The sequence below is a fragment of the Archocentrus centrarchus genome, chromosome 9 (genome assembly GCF_007364275.1).
Source record: "Archocentrus centrarchus isolate MPI-CPG fArcCen1 chromosome 9, fArcCen1, whole genome shotgun sequence".
NCBI lineage: Eukaryota > Metazoa > Chordata > Actinopteri > Cichliformes > Cichlidae > Archocentrus > Archocentrus centrarchus.
The window spans coordinates 11,747,766-11,767,555 of record NC_044354.1 but is presented as its reverse complement, the minus strand read 5'-3'; the positions used below and the strand labels follow the sequence as shown (position 1 = coordinate 11,767,555).

Genomic DNA, 19,790 nt, shown 5'->3' with positions numbered 1-19,790 from the left:
CACAACACACACTGTACACCCACTGGATGAGCCAATGATTGTTTTTTGTCTCTGTTCTCATATGTGTCTGAAATGTGCTTGTAAAGAAAGAGAGTTATGTTTACATTATTAAATACATTTTATTTTGAAGCCTAACCAGAACATTTAATGCATGTTTTTGCTCACAGCACATGTGTAAGGTTTGTTTTAAAAATATGTCATGTGGTACATTCATTATGTCCTTGTGACTGGCCCTCTGTTTTCACTTCCTTTGCTATCATTGGTAAATAGATAACTTTAAGCCGTTTGCAGAAAAACAACCAAAAAAAAAAAAAAAAGATAAGCCATCTGCTCAGCAGGAAAAATAGAAGGAAGGTGTGGACAAACCTAATGTCTCTAGTGTTTATTTACTGAGTGGTGACGTTGCAGCCTGTGTGTGTGTTCAGACAGAAAGTTTGGCGTGAAGGCCCGCTTGAGTGGAGCTATGAACGTCACTGTCAACCTGATTAAACAGAATCTACAGAATGTCAAACTCCTTCTGCCGTGCCTGCAGGTTCTCAGGGTTTATGCGGCCAACTGTAAGTACCTGGCAACTGTTACTTTTTATCTCAAGTTCAAGCGGAGTAGTCTCAAAAATAGTAAACAATCACCGACGGCAGCTGATAAAAATGATTTACTGAAATTGCTCTGCTCACTTATAAGTTGTGTTTGATTTTGTTTTATTACTCTTACCTGATGTTGCTACACTTTTGTATTTGTTTGTAAAGCGGTGAATGCGATTTCTTTGGGCAAGAATGGAGTGGTGGAGCTGATGTTCAAGATAATAGCACCATACAGCAAGAAGAACACCAGCCTGCTCAAGTAAGTGTCAATGCTGGCTCGGTAGCAGACCTGAAACGTCCCCAGGTTACATCCCCTGACCTTAGTTTTGTCACATTTGCTGTTTGACAGGCCATGTAATCCATTTTTCTTGTTTCTAAATCTACAGGGTCGCTCTGGATGCTCTGGGAGCACTTCTCAAATCCAGTGAGTAATTTAACTTTGTGCGATTAAATTTAAAGTTGAGTAGCACCTGAATTTCTCCTATGTTCTCTGCTCTTTACTGCTTTTATTTTCATTTTCTCTCTGTCCCGCCACACAATTGCAAAGTGATATATATACCAGAGGTTTCTCTTCTTCTTTCACTTCTCTACACAGAAACTAACGCTCGCCGTGCAGTGGATGGCGGTCATGTGCCTGCCTTGCTGGCTCTGTACCTGGATTGGCACCGTAATGACACACGTCATCGTCACATGGTGATTCGCAGAGGGCTGCTGGTCTGCCTCAGGAACATTACCAATATCAAACTTGGGAGAAAGGCATTCATAGAGGCTGATGGCATGAGAATCCTCTACAACACATCTACTGTGAGTGAGAAAATGACACGTGAATGGCGAGCAGTTAAATAATACAAAACAGCACAGATTTACATGTATACAGTTTTTGGATCTAAACTGCTGTCTGATTTCTCTGTGGCTTTGTTTCTAGGAGTGTCTGCCGGTGCGGACTCTGGATCCTCTGGTCAACACTTCGAGTCTCATCATGAGGAAGTGTTTCCCTAAAAACCGTCTGCCTGTGCCTACTATTAAATCAACTTTCCACTACCAGCTGCCTCATGTACCTCCTGTAGGGCCTGTGGCACAGCTGTACAGTCAGCCTCCTGGGGGTGAGAACGCAGGACACACAAACACACACAGAGCTCACAAGAGTGTGCCCCAGCTCATCACGGTGTATGTGCACGCTTTCCATCTGTGATTATATAATACTGACATGCTCATATTGCAGTTGTAACTGCTAGATTCAACACTTCATATCATACAGACTGATAAATAATATTAAGTGGTTAATGGCAACACTCTTGACACTGCTGCACACAATGTGCCTTACAGGAACAACAAGTCACCAGCTCAGCAACAAGCCCTTAAAGAAGGGTAAGACGTACGTAATCCTCAGATTATATAGATTCACTATTTCTTTCTCATTCACCTCACGTCATACTTTACTAAACTAACACATGATATGTGTTGGTAATAAAGAGCACACTGCATAGGGCTTGCTTTCCCACTAGTAGACATATTGTATGTTCTTGCATTTAACTCAGCTGATTTGCTTCCTACATTGTGTCCACATGCTGTGTGGTGAAATTTTTGAGTTTCTTTCCTTTCCTCTCAGTATTAACTAAAATTAAAATAAAAAATGTATTGTTTTTCAAGGAGCACTGTTCTTATTTGAATATTGAATTTAGGTGCACACATATTTCAGTTATCCCCACCTTTTCTTTTGGTTTATTGCAGGGGGTAGAATCAACCAGGAACAAACAGTGCTACACATCAGTTATGACAGCATTAATTGGTAACTCAGTAAATGCCTCACTGTGAAGTGCTGACTCATGTACATTCCTAAAAACATGACAGTGATCTGAGTAACCCATCCATGGCGAGCAGTTTGATTTATCAGCTCATCTTGAATTTGTATTTGAAGAAACATGCTCAGAATTTCTTCTTTCTCTTGGTCACCCATCTTTCGAACATGGCTGCTCACATCTTTTTGTTAACATTTCCTCTGTTCTGGGCATAGCATTAAGACTCATTGACCAGAATCCTATGGGAACTACTATTCTGGTCATGTACCGACCTCTTTCACATTTTCAGAATTAATAACCTCTCTCCTCCACCAGCGTGGGTAAAATGCGAACAGAAATATCAGGTGAATAATTTCTGTGTTTGCGTGTGTTGCACCCAGTAGATGATGTGGTGGATGAAAGTGACGATAATGAGGAGACTGAGGCAGAATCCGATACAGAGAATGAAGAGGATGAGAAAGATCATCGCACTTTGGTAATACAAACCAATACAAAGCGCCTTGAGGCGACTGTTTGTTGTGATTTGGCGCTATATAAATAAAATTGAATTGAATTGGTAATAGCAAGCACTCACATGCATACGTCACATTTCACATGACAACATTACACTGACATGTGGTAAACTTGCTCACTATATTAAGTATACTGCACCTGTGTGATAGTGTTATCAAAATTTATCTTTAAAAGAACTGAGAATTGTAGTATCATTGTATGAAACACAAAATCCTACATTTCCATGAGTCATGCCTTGTCATTGATAGCTGCACTTCTCTAAACATCCAGTAGATGGCAGGCATACATTATTTGCCACGGTTGAATGCTCTGACCGAAGAGAACTAGACAGGAACAGCCTTGACATAACAAATCCAAATGTGTAAAGGAAATTTTACTTCCGTTGTGTCCTGTCAATCAGAACGATGACATAGAAACGGACCTGAACAAACTCCATCCTGTAAAGAGCCCTGGCCGTCCATTTGAAGAGTTGAGGGCCTACGAAAGATTCTTTTTGGAGCTATCTGAAGACTTTCAGGTTAGTGTTTTCTACATGGTCCTCATAGTTCTTCAAGACCTTGACTGCATGTTTGCATGGTATCGCATGACAAATAAGGCAATTTACAGTTTCTTAACTGTTCGCAAATGTGTCAGTGTGTTAGTCTGTTCATCACATTTGGCAGCATATTAAGAAAATTGTGTTATCATTATTTTAGTATTGTTGAACGCATAATACATACTAAAAAACGTATTGGCTGACACAGCAATCTAGTCTAGACATTCTTCAAAACATATAAACTGTTAACATATCTCTCCTACAGGGGTATAACTTTGAAGGCTCAAAGGGTGCCTCTACCACGTCTTCATCAGGATCCCTTTCTTCATCATCAGCCTCAACTCGATCGACTCGTCCAATTATAGTGCCCACAGCTCAAGCTCTGTCCCCAAAGCACATGACTACACCAGGCTCTCAGGAGGAGAGCTGCAACTCTGTCAAAGGACAACATACTCAGCCACCTCCCTCTGCTGCCACTCGAACCCCTGCTGCTCCTCTAGCATCTTTAGAACTGGACTCGATCCACCTCACCAAGGACCAAGATAACAAAGAGGAGGCGCACATTCCTACCCCAGATGGGCATACAACCTTGTCCTCCTTGAGGCATTCTCCTCAAGGCCAGATGATAGAACAGGGATTACCACATGCGCTAGATTGTGTCTCTCTAGAAGATAAGGGGTCTCTGAATGTAGGAGAAGGTTTAAAGGGAGTAAAACATGATGGATCTCCAGTCAGTGCTACGAGACACATACAGTCACCTTTGCTTTTGGGAGATATTGCTACACGTCGTGTGGGAGGAGGAGGATCAGATTGTGGATCAGAGGGTGCCGAGGATGAGGGAGGGGAAGGAGCGGTTCTGGAGGTGCCTGACACAGCCCTCCTCCTTCCACTGCATGACCCTGACCTATATGTGGAGATGGTGAAGGGGACGCATTCTGTACCACAGTACGCTGAAGTGGCTTACCCAGACTACTTTGGCCATGTAGCCCCAACATTTAAGGAGCCCCTTGTGGAAAGAGTTTATGGTGTACAGAGGTGAGAAGTCATCCTCATTAATGAGCAATGGAAGAATATTTATCCTTTAGTATGTTAAACGTGTTCTTTTTTTGGCTCTTATGCTGCAGGTCTAAGATATTCCAGGACATTGAGAGGTTAATTCACCCTAATGACATCCTGGATAAAGTAGTCTATGACTTGGATATTCCGAGGTGAGTCTAAAAGCTTTACATCAGTCAGGATTAAGTTGATCTAAGATTATGAATTTTGTTTCCATTTTTGAGCATTTTCATTTAAGTTGTACTAAGAAAAGCTACGGTTTCGCCTTTTTCTTATGATTAGAGTTATGACATTCACAAAGAAAATCATTTTAATTCATCATCTATATTTTTTTTTTTTGTTTCAGTTGTCCTGTAATTGAAGACGGTGGTGAATCACTGAAGTTTAACTCTCAGTTTGAGTCTGGTAACCTCAGGAAGGCAGTTCAAGTTAGGAAGTAAGTACTTAATACTCAATGGGGTGTACAGTGTTACTAAAACCACTCCATCACTTTAATGCGATATAATGCTGTGGTAAGCTTTGACTGTGTTTGACTTTACTAAGATTAAAGGCCTAGGATGTTCTAGGTGAGTTTTGTTTATAGTTGATGATGTCTGGGCTCATATTTACAGTTTATTCTGTGGTATTTGTCCAGATATGAGTATGACCTTGTGCTGAATTCAGACATCAACAGTAATCACTACCACCAGTGGTTTTACTTTGAAGTGAGTGGCATGCGTGTTGGGACCAACTACCGCTTCAACATCATCAACTGTGAGAAGTCAAACAGCCAGTTCAACTATGGTGAGATCCTGATTAAAAACACTAACAACCTGACCCACAGAGTTTCTTTTTTTTTTTTTTTTTTTACATTTTCTACGCAAGAGATGTGGAATTGGACTATATTAAAGACACAGTAACAAAATGGGACTGTAATTTATGCATTGTTCAACACAGTTCATCTGTTGCATTTGGTCTTTTCCCCCCATTTGTGTGTCTGTCTGTGCAGGCATGCAGGTACTGATGTACTCTGTGCAGGAGGCAATCATTGGCAGGCCTCGCTGGGTCAGAACAGGAACAGACATCTGTTACTACAAGTAGGTACAATCATATTGAAATGAACCTGGGGAAATATTGAGGAGAAAATCAAATGTTTTAAACCAGTATGGGTTGCATAAGCCAAGATTACTGTTTTAATGCAGCATAGTATATTAAGTATGTTGTATCTTTATACATATTATATATCTGTGCAACAAACTCTTGAATTATATTCACCTGCCACTTTATTAGGTTCACCTGTTCAACTGCTTAATGCAAGTATCTAATCAGCCAATCACATAGCAGCAACTTGGTGGCGTTAGGGATGTAGGCATGGTCAAGATGACCAAACTGAGCATCAGAAAGGAAGAAAAGTGATTTAAGTAACTTTGAATGTGGCATGGTTGCTGGGGCCAGATGGGCTTTTCTGAGTATTTTAGAAACTGTTACTCTACTGGGATTTTCCTGCTCAACCATCTCTAGGATTGACAGAGAATGGCCCAGAAAAGACAAAATATCCAGCGAGCAGCAGTGCTCTGGGTGAAAATGCCTTGTTGTCAGAGGAGAATGGCCAGACTATCTTGAGCTGATAGGAAGGCAATAGTAACTCAAGTAACCACTTGTTACAACAAATGTATGCAGAAGAGCATCTCTGAACGCGCAACACGTCGAACCTTGATGCTTATGGACTCCTGTGCACCCAGTGTGGAAGACCACACCAGGTGCCACTCCTGTCAGCTAAGAACAGGACCCCGAGGCTCTGATCCACATGGTGTCACCAAAATTGGACAACAGAAGATTGGAAAAACTGCTGCAACATTTGGATAGGGTCAGAATTTGGCATAACCAGCATATAAGCATGGATCCATCCTACCTTATGTAAATCTTTCAGGTTTGTGGTGGTGGAATGGTGTAGGGAATATTTTGTTGGAACACTTTGGACCCTTTAGAGCATCATTTAAACTTAAAGCTTTGTTGTTTGTCTATCACTTTATGATCATCTTCTGATGGCTGCCTCCAGCAGGATAATGCGTACAAAGCTCAGATAATCAATATTCAATGAACGTGACAACAAGTTCACTGTACTCAAATGGCCTCCACAGTCACCAGCTCTCAGTCCAATAGAGCACTTTTGGGATGTGGTGGAACAGGAGAGTCACATTATGGATGTGGAGCTGACAAATCTGCAGCAGCTATGTGATGCTATCGTGTCAATTTGAATCAAAATCTTTGAGGAATGTTTCCAGCACCTTGTTGAATCTGTGCCAGGAAGAATTAAGGCAGCTCTGAAGGCAAAAGGGTGTATTACTCTACTATAGTGGCCAGTGAGTGTATTTTATCTCATATTTTATATCTTTTTACAAAAGTTACAAGTTAAAGACTCAGAGATTAGTAGGATTTACAGTGTGGCCATCACTTCACCCCAGAGGAGAGACCTTGCTTTGACAGTTGTAATAAGTTACTGGCAGGACCAAACCTTTTCAGGACCTTTTGGCTCTTCTTAACTGTAAATTTTAGGAGAAGGGTGAAAGAAACTATCTTGCTAGCTGACATCCAAAGACCTCACTCTGATAAGGTTCACAGGCCTCTGCCATGTCTTATAACAGTACCATTAAAGTGAGTTACGTTACCAGTTGGACACACTCACCCAGGATGAGTGAGTGTGTCCGGACTTTTGACTGGTGCTGTATATTGAATATTCCAATATCTATATTAATCAGTTGTTTACAGCTGGTGTCTTCACTTTATTTCATGCGACACCTGTTTTTATATCATCTGAAATAACAAAGCTGTAACCTTCTATGTTAGTTAGTTTTACTCAGCTCAGATTAGGTCAGTCATATTTATTCCACAAGGTAACCACAGTGCCATCCAGTGGACTAAGGTAGTCATTACAGAATATCACTTCTAGTATAGTTTCCAGTACTTGCTCAAGTTTTTTCTTTTGGTTTTTTTTTTTGACTGAAAGGTTTTGTGATTTCACCTTTACCTATAAAAGTGTGCGTTTACTCTTACATTAGCACAAAAACTGAGCATTATAAAATCAACATAATTTATGGAAAATGTAATTATTGTGCTGCAAAAACTATCCAGACATAGCAAATAAAGAATTTGAGTGTATGTGTTGTTGGTGTTCAACAAATACTCATGAAATGTTTTTCCTTCTTGTAGGAATCATTTTGCAAGGAGTTCCATTGCAGCTGGTGGTCAGAAAGGAAAGTCCTATTTCACTCTGACCTTCAGCACAACCTTCAGCCATAAGGATGATGTCTGCTACTTTGCCTATCATTACCCTTATACGTACTCTACCCTCAAGGTATTATTGCAGCACTAGAGCATATGTGTAACCTCAAGAATGTTGAACTGATGTTTTGGGTCTTAACATGCATTCATACAATAATTTTGACTCTGATGCAGACAACTCTTAGCACTCAGCCTACTGTGCGCTTATCATGAGAATAGTTGCATTCAGTTTTGTTAGTATTTATCTAAAGCAGCCTTAAAAAATTACTTAAGTAGCAACAGCTAAACCCAATTTAAGTCACTTGATCATTATCAGCTAATTAAATAGACAGTGAAACATTAGAACCACAGAAATGGAAGTTTTAGGTAAAAGTGGGTGGGAGTAGAATTAAAAGCTGCAGCTTGTCATTGTACACAGATGCACCTGGCAAAACTGGAGGCACTGAGGACCCCTCAGATCTACCTGAGACAGGACGTGCTGTGTGAAACCCTCGGGGGAAACACCTGCCCCCTTCTTACTATCACTGCCATGCCTGAGTCCAACTCAAATGATCACATCTGTCAGTTTAGTAAGTAAATGGATGTAGGTCTGTATGGAGATGTCTCTTATTTAGTTAAAGCCAGAGTTGGCTAAAAGGGAACAGTGCAGTGTGGTTTCAAATGTCAGTGAAATCTGGAGAATGGAAGACCCAATAGATTTTGGATTCTGCAGGACTTATTGTGTTGTTTTCACCCAAGACTTTGCGGAAAGTATTGAAGGTTTATCCTGGTGAAACAAAGTAACTTAAAACATATTTGTGCTCTAGACCGTCATCTGAAACAACCTTTCAGACACACCTAATTTGTCATCCTTAGCATGACGTTTATTTCTGACTGCTGGCAGCAGTCTGTGTAACAAAGTAATCTGATCTTGAAGGTCCAGCTTACTTTTTGTGAATTTTCATCAGTATCTCATTGACATCTTCAGCACATTAAGCTCTTTCAGGCACATTTTTGATCCACTTGAGATTATTTTATTAAGTAATGTGTCATTAGTTAGTTACAGCTTGTTTGGGTCCTTTAAGAAAAAAAAAAAACTTCCCTAATAACTGATAGAAATGTCTCACTAATATCTCAGGAATATTGGGATGAATAGTACAAAAGGAAACAGCCTTGGGGTATCAGGGCATGCTCGTATTTTCTAAAATAGTTTTGCACTGTGCTGCTTGATGTTGTTTCTCTGCTGTGAAAAAACTTTAAATTGAAGAAGCTATTTTTTTTTCTTCTCATTCCATCTTCCTGTGCTCGTGTTTGTGTTGCACTCTCTTTCTCGCTCTTCAGGGAACCGTCCATTGATCTTCCTGTCGGCCAGAGTGCACCCCGGAGAGACCAATGCCAGCTGGGTAATGAAGGGCACGCTGGAATTCCTAATGGGCACGAGCCCACTGGCAGCCAGCCTGAGGGAGGCCTACATCTTCAAGATAGTCCCTATGCTCAACCCTGATGGAGTTGTAAATGGGAAGTGAGTAAAAAGAAATGGAACTAAATTAATGCAGACGTGTAACTCTCAAGTACACACTTCAAAGAGACACACATACACACACACACACACACTCTGCCAACCCTGGGCCTGCACGGTGGTCACAGCTTTATGTTAACACACATCAAATCTTGTCTTAAAAGATTCTTTAGCTGTTGCTCTGTTGTGCTCCACTCTGTATCCTTCCCCTCTTCTGCCATCTCCTTTCTACTGTAGTCATCGTTGTTCTCTGAGTGGAGAGGATTTGAATCGCCAGTGGCAGAATCCCAATCCTGAGCTCCACCCCACCATCTACCACACTAAGAGCCTGCTGCAGTACCTTGCACATATACAAAGGGCACCACTGGTATGACCTTTAATTAACTGGAATTACTCAGAGACATTTTGCACTTTGTGACACCATTTCTTTCATCCAGCTGCACACCCTGTTTGGCTCCTTTTTCAATAGATTTCACTGAACTTAACATCATTAAATAAGCACATTATTTTTATTACACAAATGCAGCTATCATAAACTACACCCTGTGCTGGCCTCTTTGCTGGCCTCATATAATGGGCTAACTTATTTACACTACAATGGTTGGTGACTTAAAGGCACAAAGAAGGGTGAGGCTGTTATTCTTTGAGATCAAATGGACCAGAGAATATCATTATTTAACAACTTGAGTCACAATGTCATAGTAAAAAACTGCAATATACTTCTTTCCATGTATGTGTGTGTTTGTGCATTTGTGCCTGAATGCACAGGTGTTCTGCGACTACCACGGTCATTCCAGGAAGAAGAACGTGTTCATGTACGGCTGCAGTGTAAAAGAGACGGTTTGGCAGTCTAATATTAGCGCTACATCGAGCGACTTGCTCGAGGACCTTGGATACAGGGTGAATATATACAGTACACACAAACCTATGTATTATACTTCTCTCAGACTTCCCCAGTTTTTGAAAGTACTGTTAATCCATTAGCATATTAATTGCGCTGAATTTGAATCACTATTATTAAGTTATACTCATATGAGTCCAGAAAAGACATGTTATCAGGCAGCTTATATTTGCACCAACACACAGTTAATCCTATATTGTGTTTACATTTAAGGTATTCTTTATAGTAAGTGTAAATCTTGTAATTGTAATGGTACCTCTTCTGTTTGTTTTTTGTTTTTTACACTGTAGCCAGGTCTTAACTGACAAAAATATTCAAGTGTATTTAAATTCACAGTGAATTTTCACAAGGAAATAAATAGTTTTTCTTTTCATTCTCTGTTCAGAGTGGTAACATGAAGAAGTTTTTGCTGTTACTCTCTGCTTTTTGGGAATGCAAAACATGAATTTCCTAGTAGACATGTAGCTCTAGGCTACAAACCCCACATTTGGATTGCATAACTATAGCTTTATATCTATGCCTGTTTTTCTTTATTTTATCATCTGCACCCCTAACGCACACGCATATATGCACACACACACACACACACACACACACACACACACACACACACACACACACACACACACACACACACACATCTACACAAAGACATTCATACTTCTCAAATATTTTTGCACGTTTTTTCAGACTCTTCCCAAGATTCTGTCCCAAATCGCCCCAGCCTTCAGCATGGGGAGCTGCAGTTTTGTGGTGGAGCGCTCCAAAGAGGCCACAGCCCGCGTGGTTGTGTGGCGAGAGATTGGAGTGCAGCGTAGCTACACAATGGAGAGCACGCTCTGTGGCTGTGATCAGGGCAAATATAAGGTAGGGGTATATTTGTTTCAGTTTGGATGGGTACTGAAGACCAGTATTAAATTGGTACCAATACCAGAAGTATTAATAAGTTCCCAGACAAACAGTGCCACTCTCTTTACTTATGCAACATAATCATAATTTATAATTAATTCTAGCACAGCTGTTTGAGCCCTGCTCTCATGATAACATTTCTGTGCTCTTCTGTCTGAGCAGAATAACTGCTACAATTAATGAAAATTCACTGATGGTGAAGAAGTTGTTTGATGTGAGCAGGTGTTATCCACCTTTGGAAAGACTTTCAAACTCAGCATTCTTGTAATAAGGAGTGCAGTGAGTTTGACTCCTATAGCAAAGCGCCTACTTCTTCGGGGCATCTTCAGTGCAGCCTGCTTTCTCCAATGCAGATGGAGATGCTAAACTAAAAATGCAGTTGTTTCCAGTTTAAATCAGCACACTTCTTTAAATGTTCCTAGTTAATGATGGGCTGCAGCTGCAGCTTTGTCAAAGGATCACAGTCAGACACTTTTAGTCAGACCATTTTTTTGTAGTTCAAAACAATGACCCTGAAATTAAAATTTTCCTTTGAACAAGCTTGTCATTTTTACAGAGGGAGGTGCCCCACTAAATCTTTACATGTCCACCAGGTGGAGCTGTGGTGCTTTTTCTTTCTCCCTCCTTTAGCCTTGCTTCATCTCGGTCCTTTCTCCTCCTTCCTTTTTTTTTGACTGTGTTGCCTCCCTTTCTTCTTTCTAACTCCATGGTGTTCCATCCCAGCTGACTTCCTTCCTACTGAATACTGCCAATGTCAACATCTAACATTGAGTCCCACAATGCCATTTTGGCTCTGATTAGCACCCCTACTGGTTTTCATGAAAGTTTTTGTCCAGATGTGCAGGAACTAATGTCTACTGATTTGTGGCTGCAAAGCTTCATGGCCAAGTTTAGATGTTCCTGCTCTGCTCTGGGGGAAAAGAACATGAAAGTTTTTTGTTTTGTTTTTTTTGGTTGAGCTGAAGGTTAGCTTTGTATGTGTGTGTCCCTATGTGAGTTTGCATTTGCTTGTACGATTGAACTGTGCAGTGCAGACGTTTTGAGGTTTGTAGGAACGGGTGCATGTGCGTTTGAATGTGTGTCCCTGAAAATGAAATAAATTATCACGTCTCCACATGAAAAGTTTCCTTACCAAGTGCTTGGCGGCATTGAGAATTGGAGCGTTTGAAGATGGACAATGGTTCCATCCCCAGGCTCCAGAGCAGCTTAAAAAACCCACAGCAGTCATTTTAAACTAGATTTCACTCTGACCTTTGCAGTTATTTTTGAATATGTCTGTATATTGGAAGTACTTACGAGTATGTGCAACTGCGGTGTTTTTGTTTGTGAGGTTTTATTATTTTTATTTTTTTGCTGGTGAACATATTGAGTTTAAATTCTCAGGGCTCAGGAGGTATAGGAGGCTGTCAAGTAATCTCAAGGTTGGTGTTTCAATCCCCAGCCTCTCCACTTGCAAAAGTTCCCTGGTGTTAGACACTGAACCCCAAGTTGCTCTCTATCGCAGGCTAGCACCTTGCATGTTGGCTCTGGCGTCATTGGAGTGTGTTTGAGAATGGGTAATTGTGAAACACATTTTAATGCACTTTGTAGAACCACTAAGAACTGTGCTATGTAAGTGCAGACCATTTACCAGTTAGTGTTCTCTCCAGGGTCTTCACATTGGCACCAGAGAGCTGGAGGAGATGGGAGCTCAGTTCTGCGTGGCACTGCTGAGGCTGAAGAGGTTGACGGGGCTCCGCAACCACCAACACCTACTGGATTTGGAGAGCGATATTATTGGGACACAGTCCAAAGTGGCCAGGTTAGTAATGTGGAACACCCAAAGTTACGGCATGCAGTTCATGCAGGTGCACAAAGGCCATCTGAAAAGCCGCACACAGTTGTGGAATATAGTTTTATTGGTGATCTTATTGAAACAAGAAAGCAAACAAAAATCACTCGCATCATAAACCTTTTTTCTCTTTTTTAAGTTTTTCAGCTTTTTGTTTCTTAGCTGCAGTGTTCTTATCCTCACGTATCCTTCTCAAGATATCTGAGGTTTTGAAAATGTTTTCTGTTACCATAAATCTACCTGGAAATGATCACAGCCTGCTTTCTTTTTTTATCGGCACAAATATCCTCATTACTGCCAGACACGTTCCCCCTCGGCTCTGATTCTCAACGGTGTGACTGTCACTCTGGCTCTGAAGCACTACTCAAGAAACAAATGAAGGCCTGAATTTATGCAGGGCTGCTGTGAGCATCATTGAAATTCTACCAATGATCATGTGCGATGAATATAATGAAAACTTTGGTCTGAGAGGGAAATGGTCATGAATAATTGTCAGTAGCATCATTATTTCTTAAAACAGCCAGAAGATCTCTTTTGATAAAACCATTTACACCTACGCAGTGGAGTTGTTAAGGGCCGCATGAAGTAGTTGATTGTGCAGGATTGTACATGTGAATTAAATGTTCATGGAACGTGCACACTGGCCTCCCTCCATGGCTGGAATACATTTGCAAAAAGTAGGAAAGCAATTTATTAATGTCAGCGTCAGAGTGTGTCCTCATCCACGTAAGTGCCAAAGGATGGCAGCACTGAATGTCTTCATAGTTCAGCTGTAAAGATGACCACTAATCTTACCCGTCTTTATATTTTATATAGTTATATTGTATATACTGCTTCTCTACAAGTGTTTCCTTTGTTACGGAAGTATTAGTAGATGCTCATTAGGGTTAAACAAACCAGTGTTTTGGTGTTTAATATAGAAAAATGACATATTTCTATTTTTGTAGTTGATGTATAGATTTGCTGCTGTTCTCCATTTTACTCTATTGTAGATTATATGTGGTGCAATCCTTGTCTTCTCATGCACCTTCAGACCATTTTCAGTAAGGCTGCTATTTTAAGTTTGCTCCTTGAAAGTCTTGTTCTGTCCCCTGCATTTGTGCGTTGGCCATGCGCACTGGATCTTCTCCAGTGTGTCAGAATGGGAGCTGTTCAATTTGATTTTTATCTCGGGCAAGCTGACAAAGTCACAGGGAGCCAAGTCTGGTGAGTAGGAAGGGTGGTGAGCAATGATTGTTGTTGTGGGAAAAAAACCCGCGCCTCTTCAGCGTGGCGTTTGCTGTTACAGTTCAGATCACTGAGTGCCCCCCACCCCCACCCCCCCCAGACACATTAGGACCTTACAGAAAAACTCTACCTTCATAGTCTCACCCTGTGGGATGAATTAGGATGATCAGCCTTTTGGAAAAGGATCATAAACACGCTCCTCAACTGATGCACCACATTCAGGCTTGGAAACTGCTGGCCCATAGCTGCAGAGCCAGTTGTCATCACACGCTGCGATCTTTTACACAAAAGTTGGGCCAGTTTGAGACAGATGATGATTTCTCTGCACAAGTTTGAGGTAATATAAGGGAAATTACAGACCTGTAAGTGGTTGGAAGTGGACTCCCATGGAGCAATATTAAAAATGGCAGCCTCGCTGACAGCAACCCAGACTTGCATGAGAGAAGTTTATCAGATTTATTTATTAAATAATTTGTAACATTTTGATTTCACCTCATGTTGGGGTGCCAAACTTTTCTCACTGAACCCAGTGCAGCTGACAAACGAATAAGTAAGTTTAGAAAAAAATGTGATGTAAAACAGAGTTTTAAGGGTTACAAGAAAAGTGTTGTTTTAAGTCTAAATTTGGCATCAACATCTAAATCCAGATTCATTCAAAAACTATAGTTGCACTCAAGTTTTGGGTCTTCATCCATATTTTAACAAGTGACGTCAGACAGTGAGTCAGCACTGCTCTTCATCCTAAAAATAAAAAATAAAATAAATAAACCACTATGTAGCTTCATGCACCTCGATTGAAAAGATCAGTTCAGAAATCTGAGGTCAACACATAATAGATTGTACTCAGTTCAACACTGCAAATAAATTATTAAACTAAAGTCGTGACCACCAAGATTATCTTCATTTCTTATTTTAATACATTAGCTTCTGCTTTGTTAAAGGAAGTTGAATCCAAGTGATGGCTTTATACTCAAAACCACTTAATGCTTACATCTCTTTCTCTCTGCATCTCCTTGTCTCTTTGTTACTAACCTACTCTACTCTCATATTGATATATTCATTCATCATTTATGTGTCTGATCATTAAGGGACTCCAAAACTGTTCGTGTGTGTGTGTATGTGCATTAGAACCCTCCGGGATTGGTTGCTCTCATCCTGGATTTATGGCTTTATTCGTGGGGCTTGGTATAGTACCACTTACCATTTAAGAGTTCATCACAACGATGATATTGTGGCCACTGGGATGTGTCTGCAAATAACTGGAGTGCTTAAATGGGTGGATAAGAGCATGGGGTCTGTTTTTTGTGCGAGAAAGAAAGACCCAAAACGATTTAGAAGGTTCTGCAGATGTGAAGGTTTATCCTTGTGTAACTGAAGGTAATTTGGGTTTTAATGAACATATATGGATCTGTATATTCCGACAGATGGAAACGACTGCAATTTGGTGGATGCAGAAAATGGGGGGAAAAAATCAGTTTGATATTTCTGTAATGGCCTGTAATGGTTGACACATAGCTTTCATTATCTGCTTGGACAACATGCATTACATACGCACACGCGCGTGCGCGCGCACACACACACACACGCACACACACACATTACCTCACACACATACACATTTACTGTACATATACTGATGCGTAATTTCTCTGTATCTCTGCACTCATACTCTGGCAAGCTTGGTGGGAGATCATTGTCTGAGCCCCCCTGATCGACTGTCTCCCTGGGATCACATTTCAGACCATTAACACCATTAAAAACCCACTAAAGCCACTAAAACCTCAAAGAACCAGTAACCATTTAACCATTAAGACCCACAGGAAAAAAAAAACAGACACACACACACAGCCTTGCTAGTTGAAAGCACACACATACTGTTCGTTAGCAGCCTTTAAAGGTACAATCAGTAATTTTTAAGGTTATTTAATAGGAAAAAAAGGATATTGTACTTATAAATATATATATGATTAGTATGTAATTATGTCTTCCAAGTTGATGCATTCTCATAAACTTATAGTTAATCTATAACTAATCACGTTTTATGTATGTGGCTAGAGACTGGCCACATACATAGTATGCCAAAGGCAGAGAAGAAGAGAACTTGAAGGTGTTAGCCTGCTGTGGAGGGACATTTAAATTTGTGCCTGCACCTTCAGGCTCAAGATATACTTATTGTCGAAGAAGGGGGTCCTCTTCACCAAAGAAATGAAAACGTGAAGAGGCAACACCACCTTAATAAAATGAGTATTCTCTTCACCTCAAGCATCATCTCCTGAACTGAAGTCAAGGCTCTAGCACATGAAAATGTGCATCAACATGCTTATTTATTCCTTATTGTTAGCAGATTAGACATGTGAACCTCCCTTCTCTGGACATCTGACGAGCGCTGGCTAAACAAAAACAACAGCTGGTTATAAGCTAACATTATGCTGGCTAATGTTTGGATCGAGTGTCTTAAAAACACACTTTTCCTCTAATAAACAGTTTGATTACGTTCTCACATCATAGGAGAGTTTATTCACTAACAATTACCCTTGCAGATAGGGAATTATCCTACAGTGTGATTATTTTTGTGGCATTTTACAATAGAGTTAGGCAAGCAATGTGAGGAAAGACAATTTCCTCAAATTTAGCCACATTTAGGGTCACAAACTGCTGCAAATTTGCAAATATATCAGTCATTTAAGTTTTCTATCAAGCAAAAACTGTTAAAATCCAGCTTTTGAGATCCTTATTTGATGTCTTTATGTTTAGAACTTTTGAGAAAAATTAAATTTGTGTTTGACCAAGAATTTATTAGTCAGTCCAAGATGATCACTAGCTCCATCAGTGATAAAAAATAATGTCCTGCCTTACTGCTATTGCATTTAGATTAAAAAAATAAATCATGTCTCACAAAATATAGAACCATTTATTTTTTAATGAATGCTCCTGTCATATTTTGATTGTCCTTTCAAGATTTGAACTTTGCGACTGTTCCAGCCATTATTTCCAGTTTAACCATCATGCATGCCACCTGTGTTAGTAACTTTTTATTTTGTTATCCAGCAGCCCAACTACCTATGTGATGGAGGAGGATGAGCCGTCCTTTCTGGAGGCAATAGACTACAGCGCAGAAAGCGACAATGAGGACGCAGAGCCTGAAAACGAACACGGCAACGATGTCCACGAGAATCCCGATCACCTTGATCAGCTGTCTGACTCTGATACTAATCACAGGGACTAGTGCTGCAGGGTTAATCTCATCTGTACTTGGCAGTTTGAACTTATAAACAGCCAGTGCATGGGCTTTTAGATTATGTAAAATTAAATTTCACAGGTGAAATAGTAACACTTCTCACTTTGACTGTTGGATAAATAACATCAATTTAAACCTGACCCTACTATAAACACAAATCCAAATGGAACAGAAGCACCACACAGGTGTTTGTCTCGCAGATAGATTTACTCTGTTGGACCAATGGAGCCGACTTGTTGTTCCTGAAGGTACTCCACCTGCCTTTCACTTCAGATAGAATGGTGTAAGACACAGTAACAAAAAATATATATATCAAGATGGCTTTTAATGAATGTTTTCACTTTTCACTACCAGAATTTAACCATATGAACTCTAAACCTTGACCTCAGACACCATATAGCCTCTGAGATTCACATATAGCTGCACAGGGCTGCAACCATCAGGCACTTTGGATACTTAACTTGAACCCCGGTCCACTCTGCTTTTTCCACTTCCAATCTTACACTAAAGCTTCTTGCAAAGGTTGTAGTGGTATTATAGAGCCAGTGGCTTCTGTAGTTTTGAAAGTCCTCTCACCTGTGACGCTGTGTTTGACTGAAACACTTCTGCAGGTGATTTAGGGAAACCGGATCTCCTCCACTGGCGAGCTTCGAGATCCAACCAGCCTGCCTTCATATTTCCTCTTTCTAGCTTTCTTCATTGTTGCCCTGCACTTTAACTTTATACTCATTTGGTTTGTTTAGGCCTTCCTTGCTTGCCTACTTCCTTTTTTTGAGAAGCCAAGGTATCATTGTTCAAATGGGATGCAGAGATGACCAAACAGCTTTCATATCTTAACATCATTTGAAAGAGACCCAACTCCTATGTGACCAGACTTGAGCCGTGACCTTACTTCTTCACCTCTGTAACGCCTCCCTCTTTGGCCACACCGCACATGATCAGATCACCTATGTGCTCTCTGCCTTGCTTTATCCAAAACCGAAAGTATTCGTATCACACAAATGTAGAATGTTCACATCTTTATGAAGACAAACCTTGTACAGTATATAAAACGTGGATGTAAACACCACAAATTAACACAAGTTTGAATTTCTCCACATCAGTAACACATTTAGATGGAATGTATAGCATCCACATGTTGGTGTTTTCATTGTTTTTCAGTACTGTGTTAGTATAACAAAGCGCTTTGAGTGCTCATACTGAGTGGAAAAGCGCTATATAAGAACTAGTCCATTTACTATTTACCATTTAATGGACAAGAAAGCAAAAGCTGCACAGAAAGGAGAAAACCCTTGTGCACTTTGGACAAACATAAATGACACAGAACAAAGACAGACAAACTGAATGAGAGTAAATCTTTACACGTCACGGCGTGGAAGCCCCATCTTTAGTCACCTCATTTGTTTGAGCCCAGCCCAAAGCTGATGGTAACATTTCTGTAACGTCTATACTGGAATTTTTCTCTTCGTTGTCCTTTCCGTCCGTGTGTGTATATTTTGTGTAGGAGAGACCCATGCATGAAAACAGATGGTGCTGAGTATCAAATAGTTTTTTTTTTTTCCTAGTCATGGAGCCGAGATATGTTTCTGTTGCACCTGTACAGATCGTGCATGAGTTTTTTTTTTAATGTTGCTTGTTTTTGTTTGCTTCTTTTTTTTTATTTATTAAGTATTTTTCTCTGATGCTTCCTGTATGTATTTGAGTCATTTTCTTTGTGTGGTTGCATACTGTGTGTGCACGTGTGCAGGAGTTTAAGTTATTCCATTATTCCCCTCAGCTAATGCTCTTAAAGTGTGTTTCTACTTTCAATTTGATTATCCACTCTCACTCCCCCAATCATTTTTTTTTCTCTCCTCTTCCTTTCTAAACCCATTTCACTCCTCTGTGTCTGTCTTTTTCTTCCTTTTAAGTTTTGTTTGGGACATCCAGGAAGGGTATTTGTCCTGCGTGTTTGTGTGAAAGCGATATACAATGTGTAATTTTGGCACAGTGAGATTTGTGTTTGTCATATTTATGTCTGTAGCAGTTTACTTTATAGCAACGCAATGCTGGGCTGCGTTTGTTGGGGGTAGTCAGTCACTTTAAGTTGATAGTAATGCAGAAAATAAAAGCTGAGACTGAATACATGGAAATAAAATGTGAACATGGTAAACTGCTGTATTTTTTTTTTCTGGTCTTGAACTGTACATTGCAAAACATAGTCTTTGTCACAGTGTGACTGCTACTGGTTTCTTCGAACTTGACCTGAAATTCACACAGCTTTGTCCTCATGGAAACATTTCTCTGAAAGATAGTAAAGCAGCTGTAATTGATCCTAAAAGAGTTATGAGAAATATATTGATTTCGCAGACTAAAACAAAACACGTTAAGAGCTTTTTTTTTTTTTTTTTTTTTTACACTTCAAGGTTTAAAGTTTAATTTTTAGGGGTGTTGCTGCTTTG

General features: G+C 40.2%; 1 protein-coding gene across 6 annotated transcripts in view; it reads left to right on the top strand.

The window, feature by feature from the left end:
* agtpbp1 (ATP/GTP binding carboxypeptidase 1) overlaps positions 1–19,501 on the top strand; it is a 28,969-nt gene extending 9,468 nt beyond the window's left edge. For 2 of the 6 annotated variants that reach the window (XM_030737020.1, XM_030737021.1), the window contains exons 7-27: positions 426–557; positions 747–840; positions 968–1,005; positions 1,177–1,385; positions 1,507–1,684; positions 1,908–1,949; positions 2,761–2,855; positions 3,294–3,410; positions 3,694–4,463; positions 4,553–4,636; positions 4,831–4,920; positions 5,119–5,267; positions 5,473–5,560; positions 7,674–7,818; positions 8,164–8,314; positions 9,066–9,246; positions 9,481–9,610; positions 10,012–10,143; positions 10,835–11,011; positions 12,703–12,854; positions 17,160–19,501. In XM_030737020.1, coding sequence (XP_030592880.1) covers positions 426–557; positions 747–840; positions 968–1,005; positions 1,177–1,385; positions 1,507–1,684; positions 1,908–1,949; positions 2,761–2,855; positions 3,294–3,410; positions 3,694–4,463; positions 4,553–4,636; positions 4,831–4,920; positions 5,119–5,267; positions 5,473–5,560; positions 7,674–7,818; positions 8,164–8,314; positions 9,066–9,246; positions 9,481–9,610; positions 10,012–10,143; positions 10,835–11,011; positions 12,703–12,854; positions 17,160–17,337 — 3,332 coding nt within the window. In that variant the 3' untranslated portion in view covers positions 17,338–19,501. The remainder of the gene's footprint in view (positions 1–425; positions 558–746; positions 841–967; positions 1,006–1,176; positions 1,386–1,506; positions 1,685–1,907; positions 1,950–2,760; positions 2,856–3,293; positions 3,411–3,693; positions 4,464–4,552; positions 4,637–4,830; positions 4,921–5,118; positions 5,268–5,472; positions 5,561–7,673; positions 7,819–8,163; positions 8,315–9,065; positions 9,247–9,480; positions 9,611–10,011; positions 10,144–10,834; positions 11,012–12,702; positions 12,855–17,159) is intronic. The other 4 variants (XM_030737022.1, XM_030737024.1, XM_030737026.1 and 1 more) reach the window with 4 other exon arrangements.
* Positions 19,502–19,790: the final 289 nt, after the last annotated feature.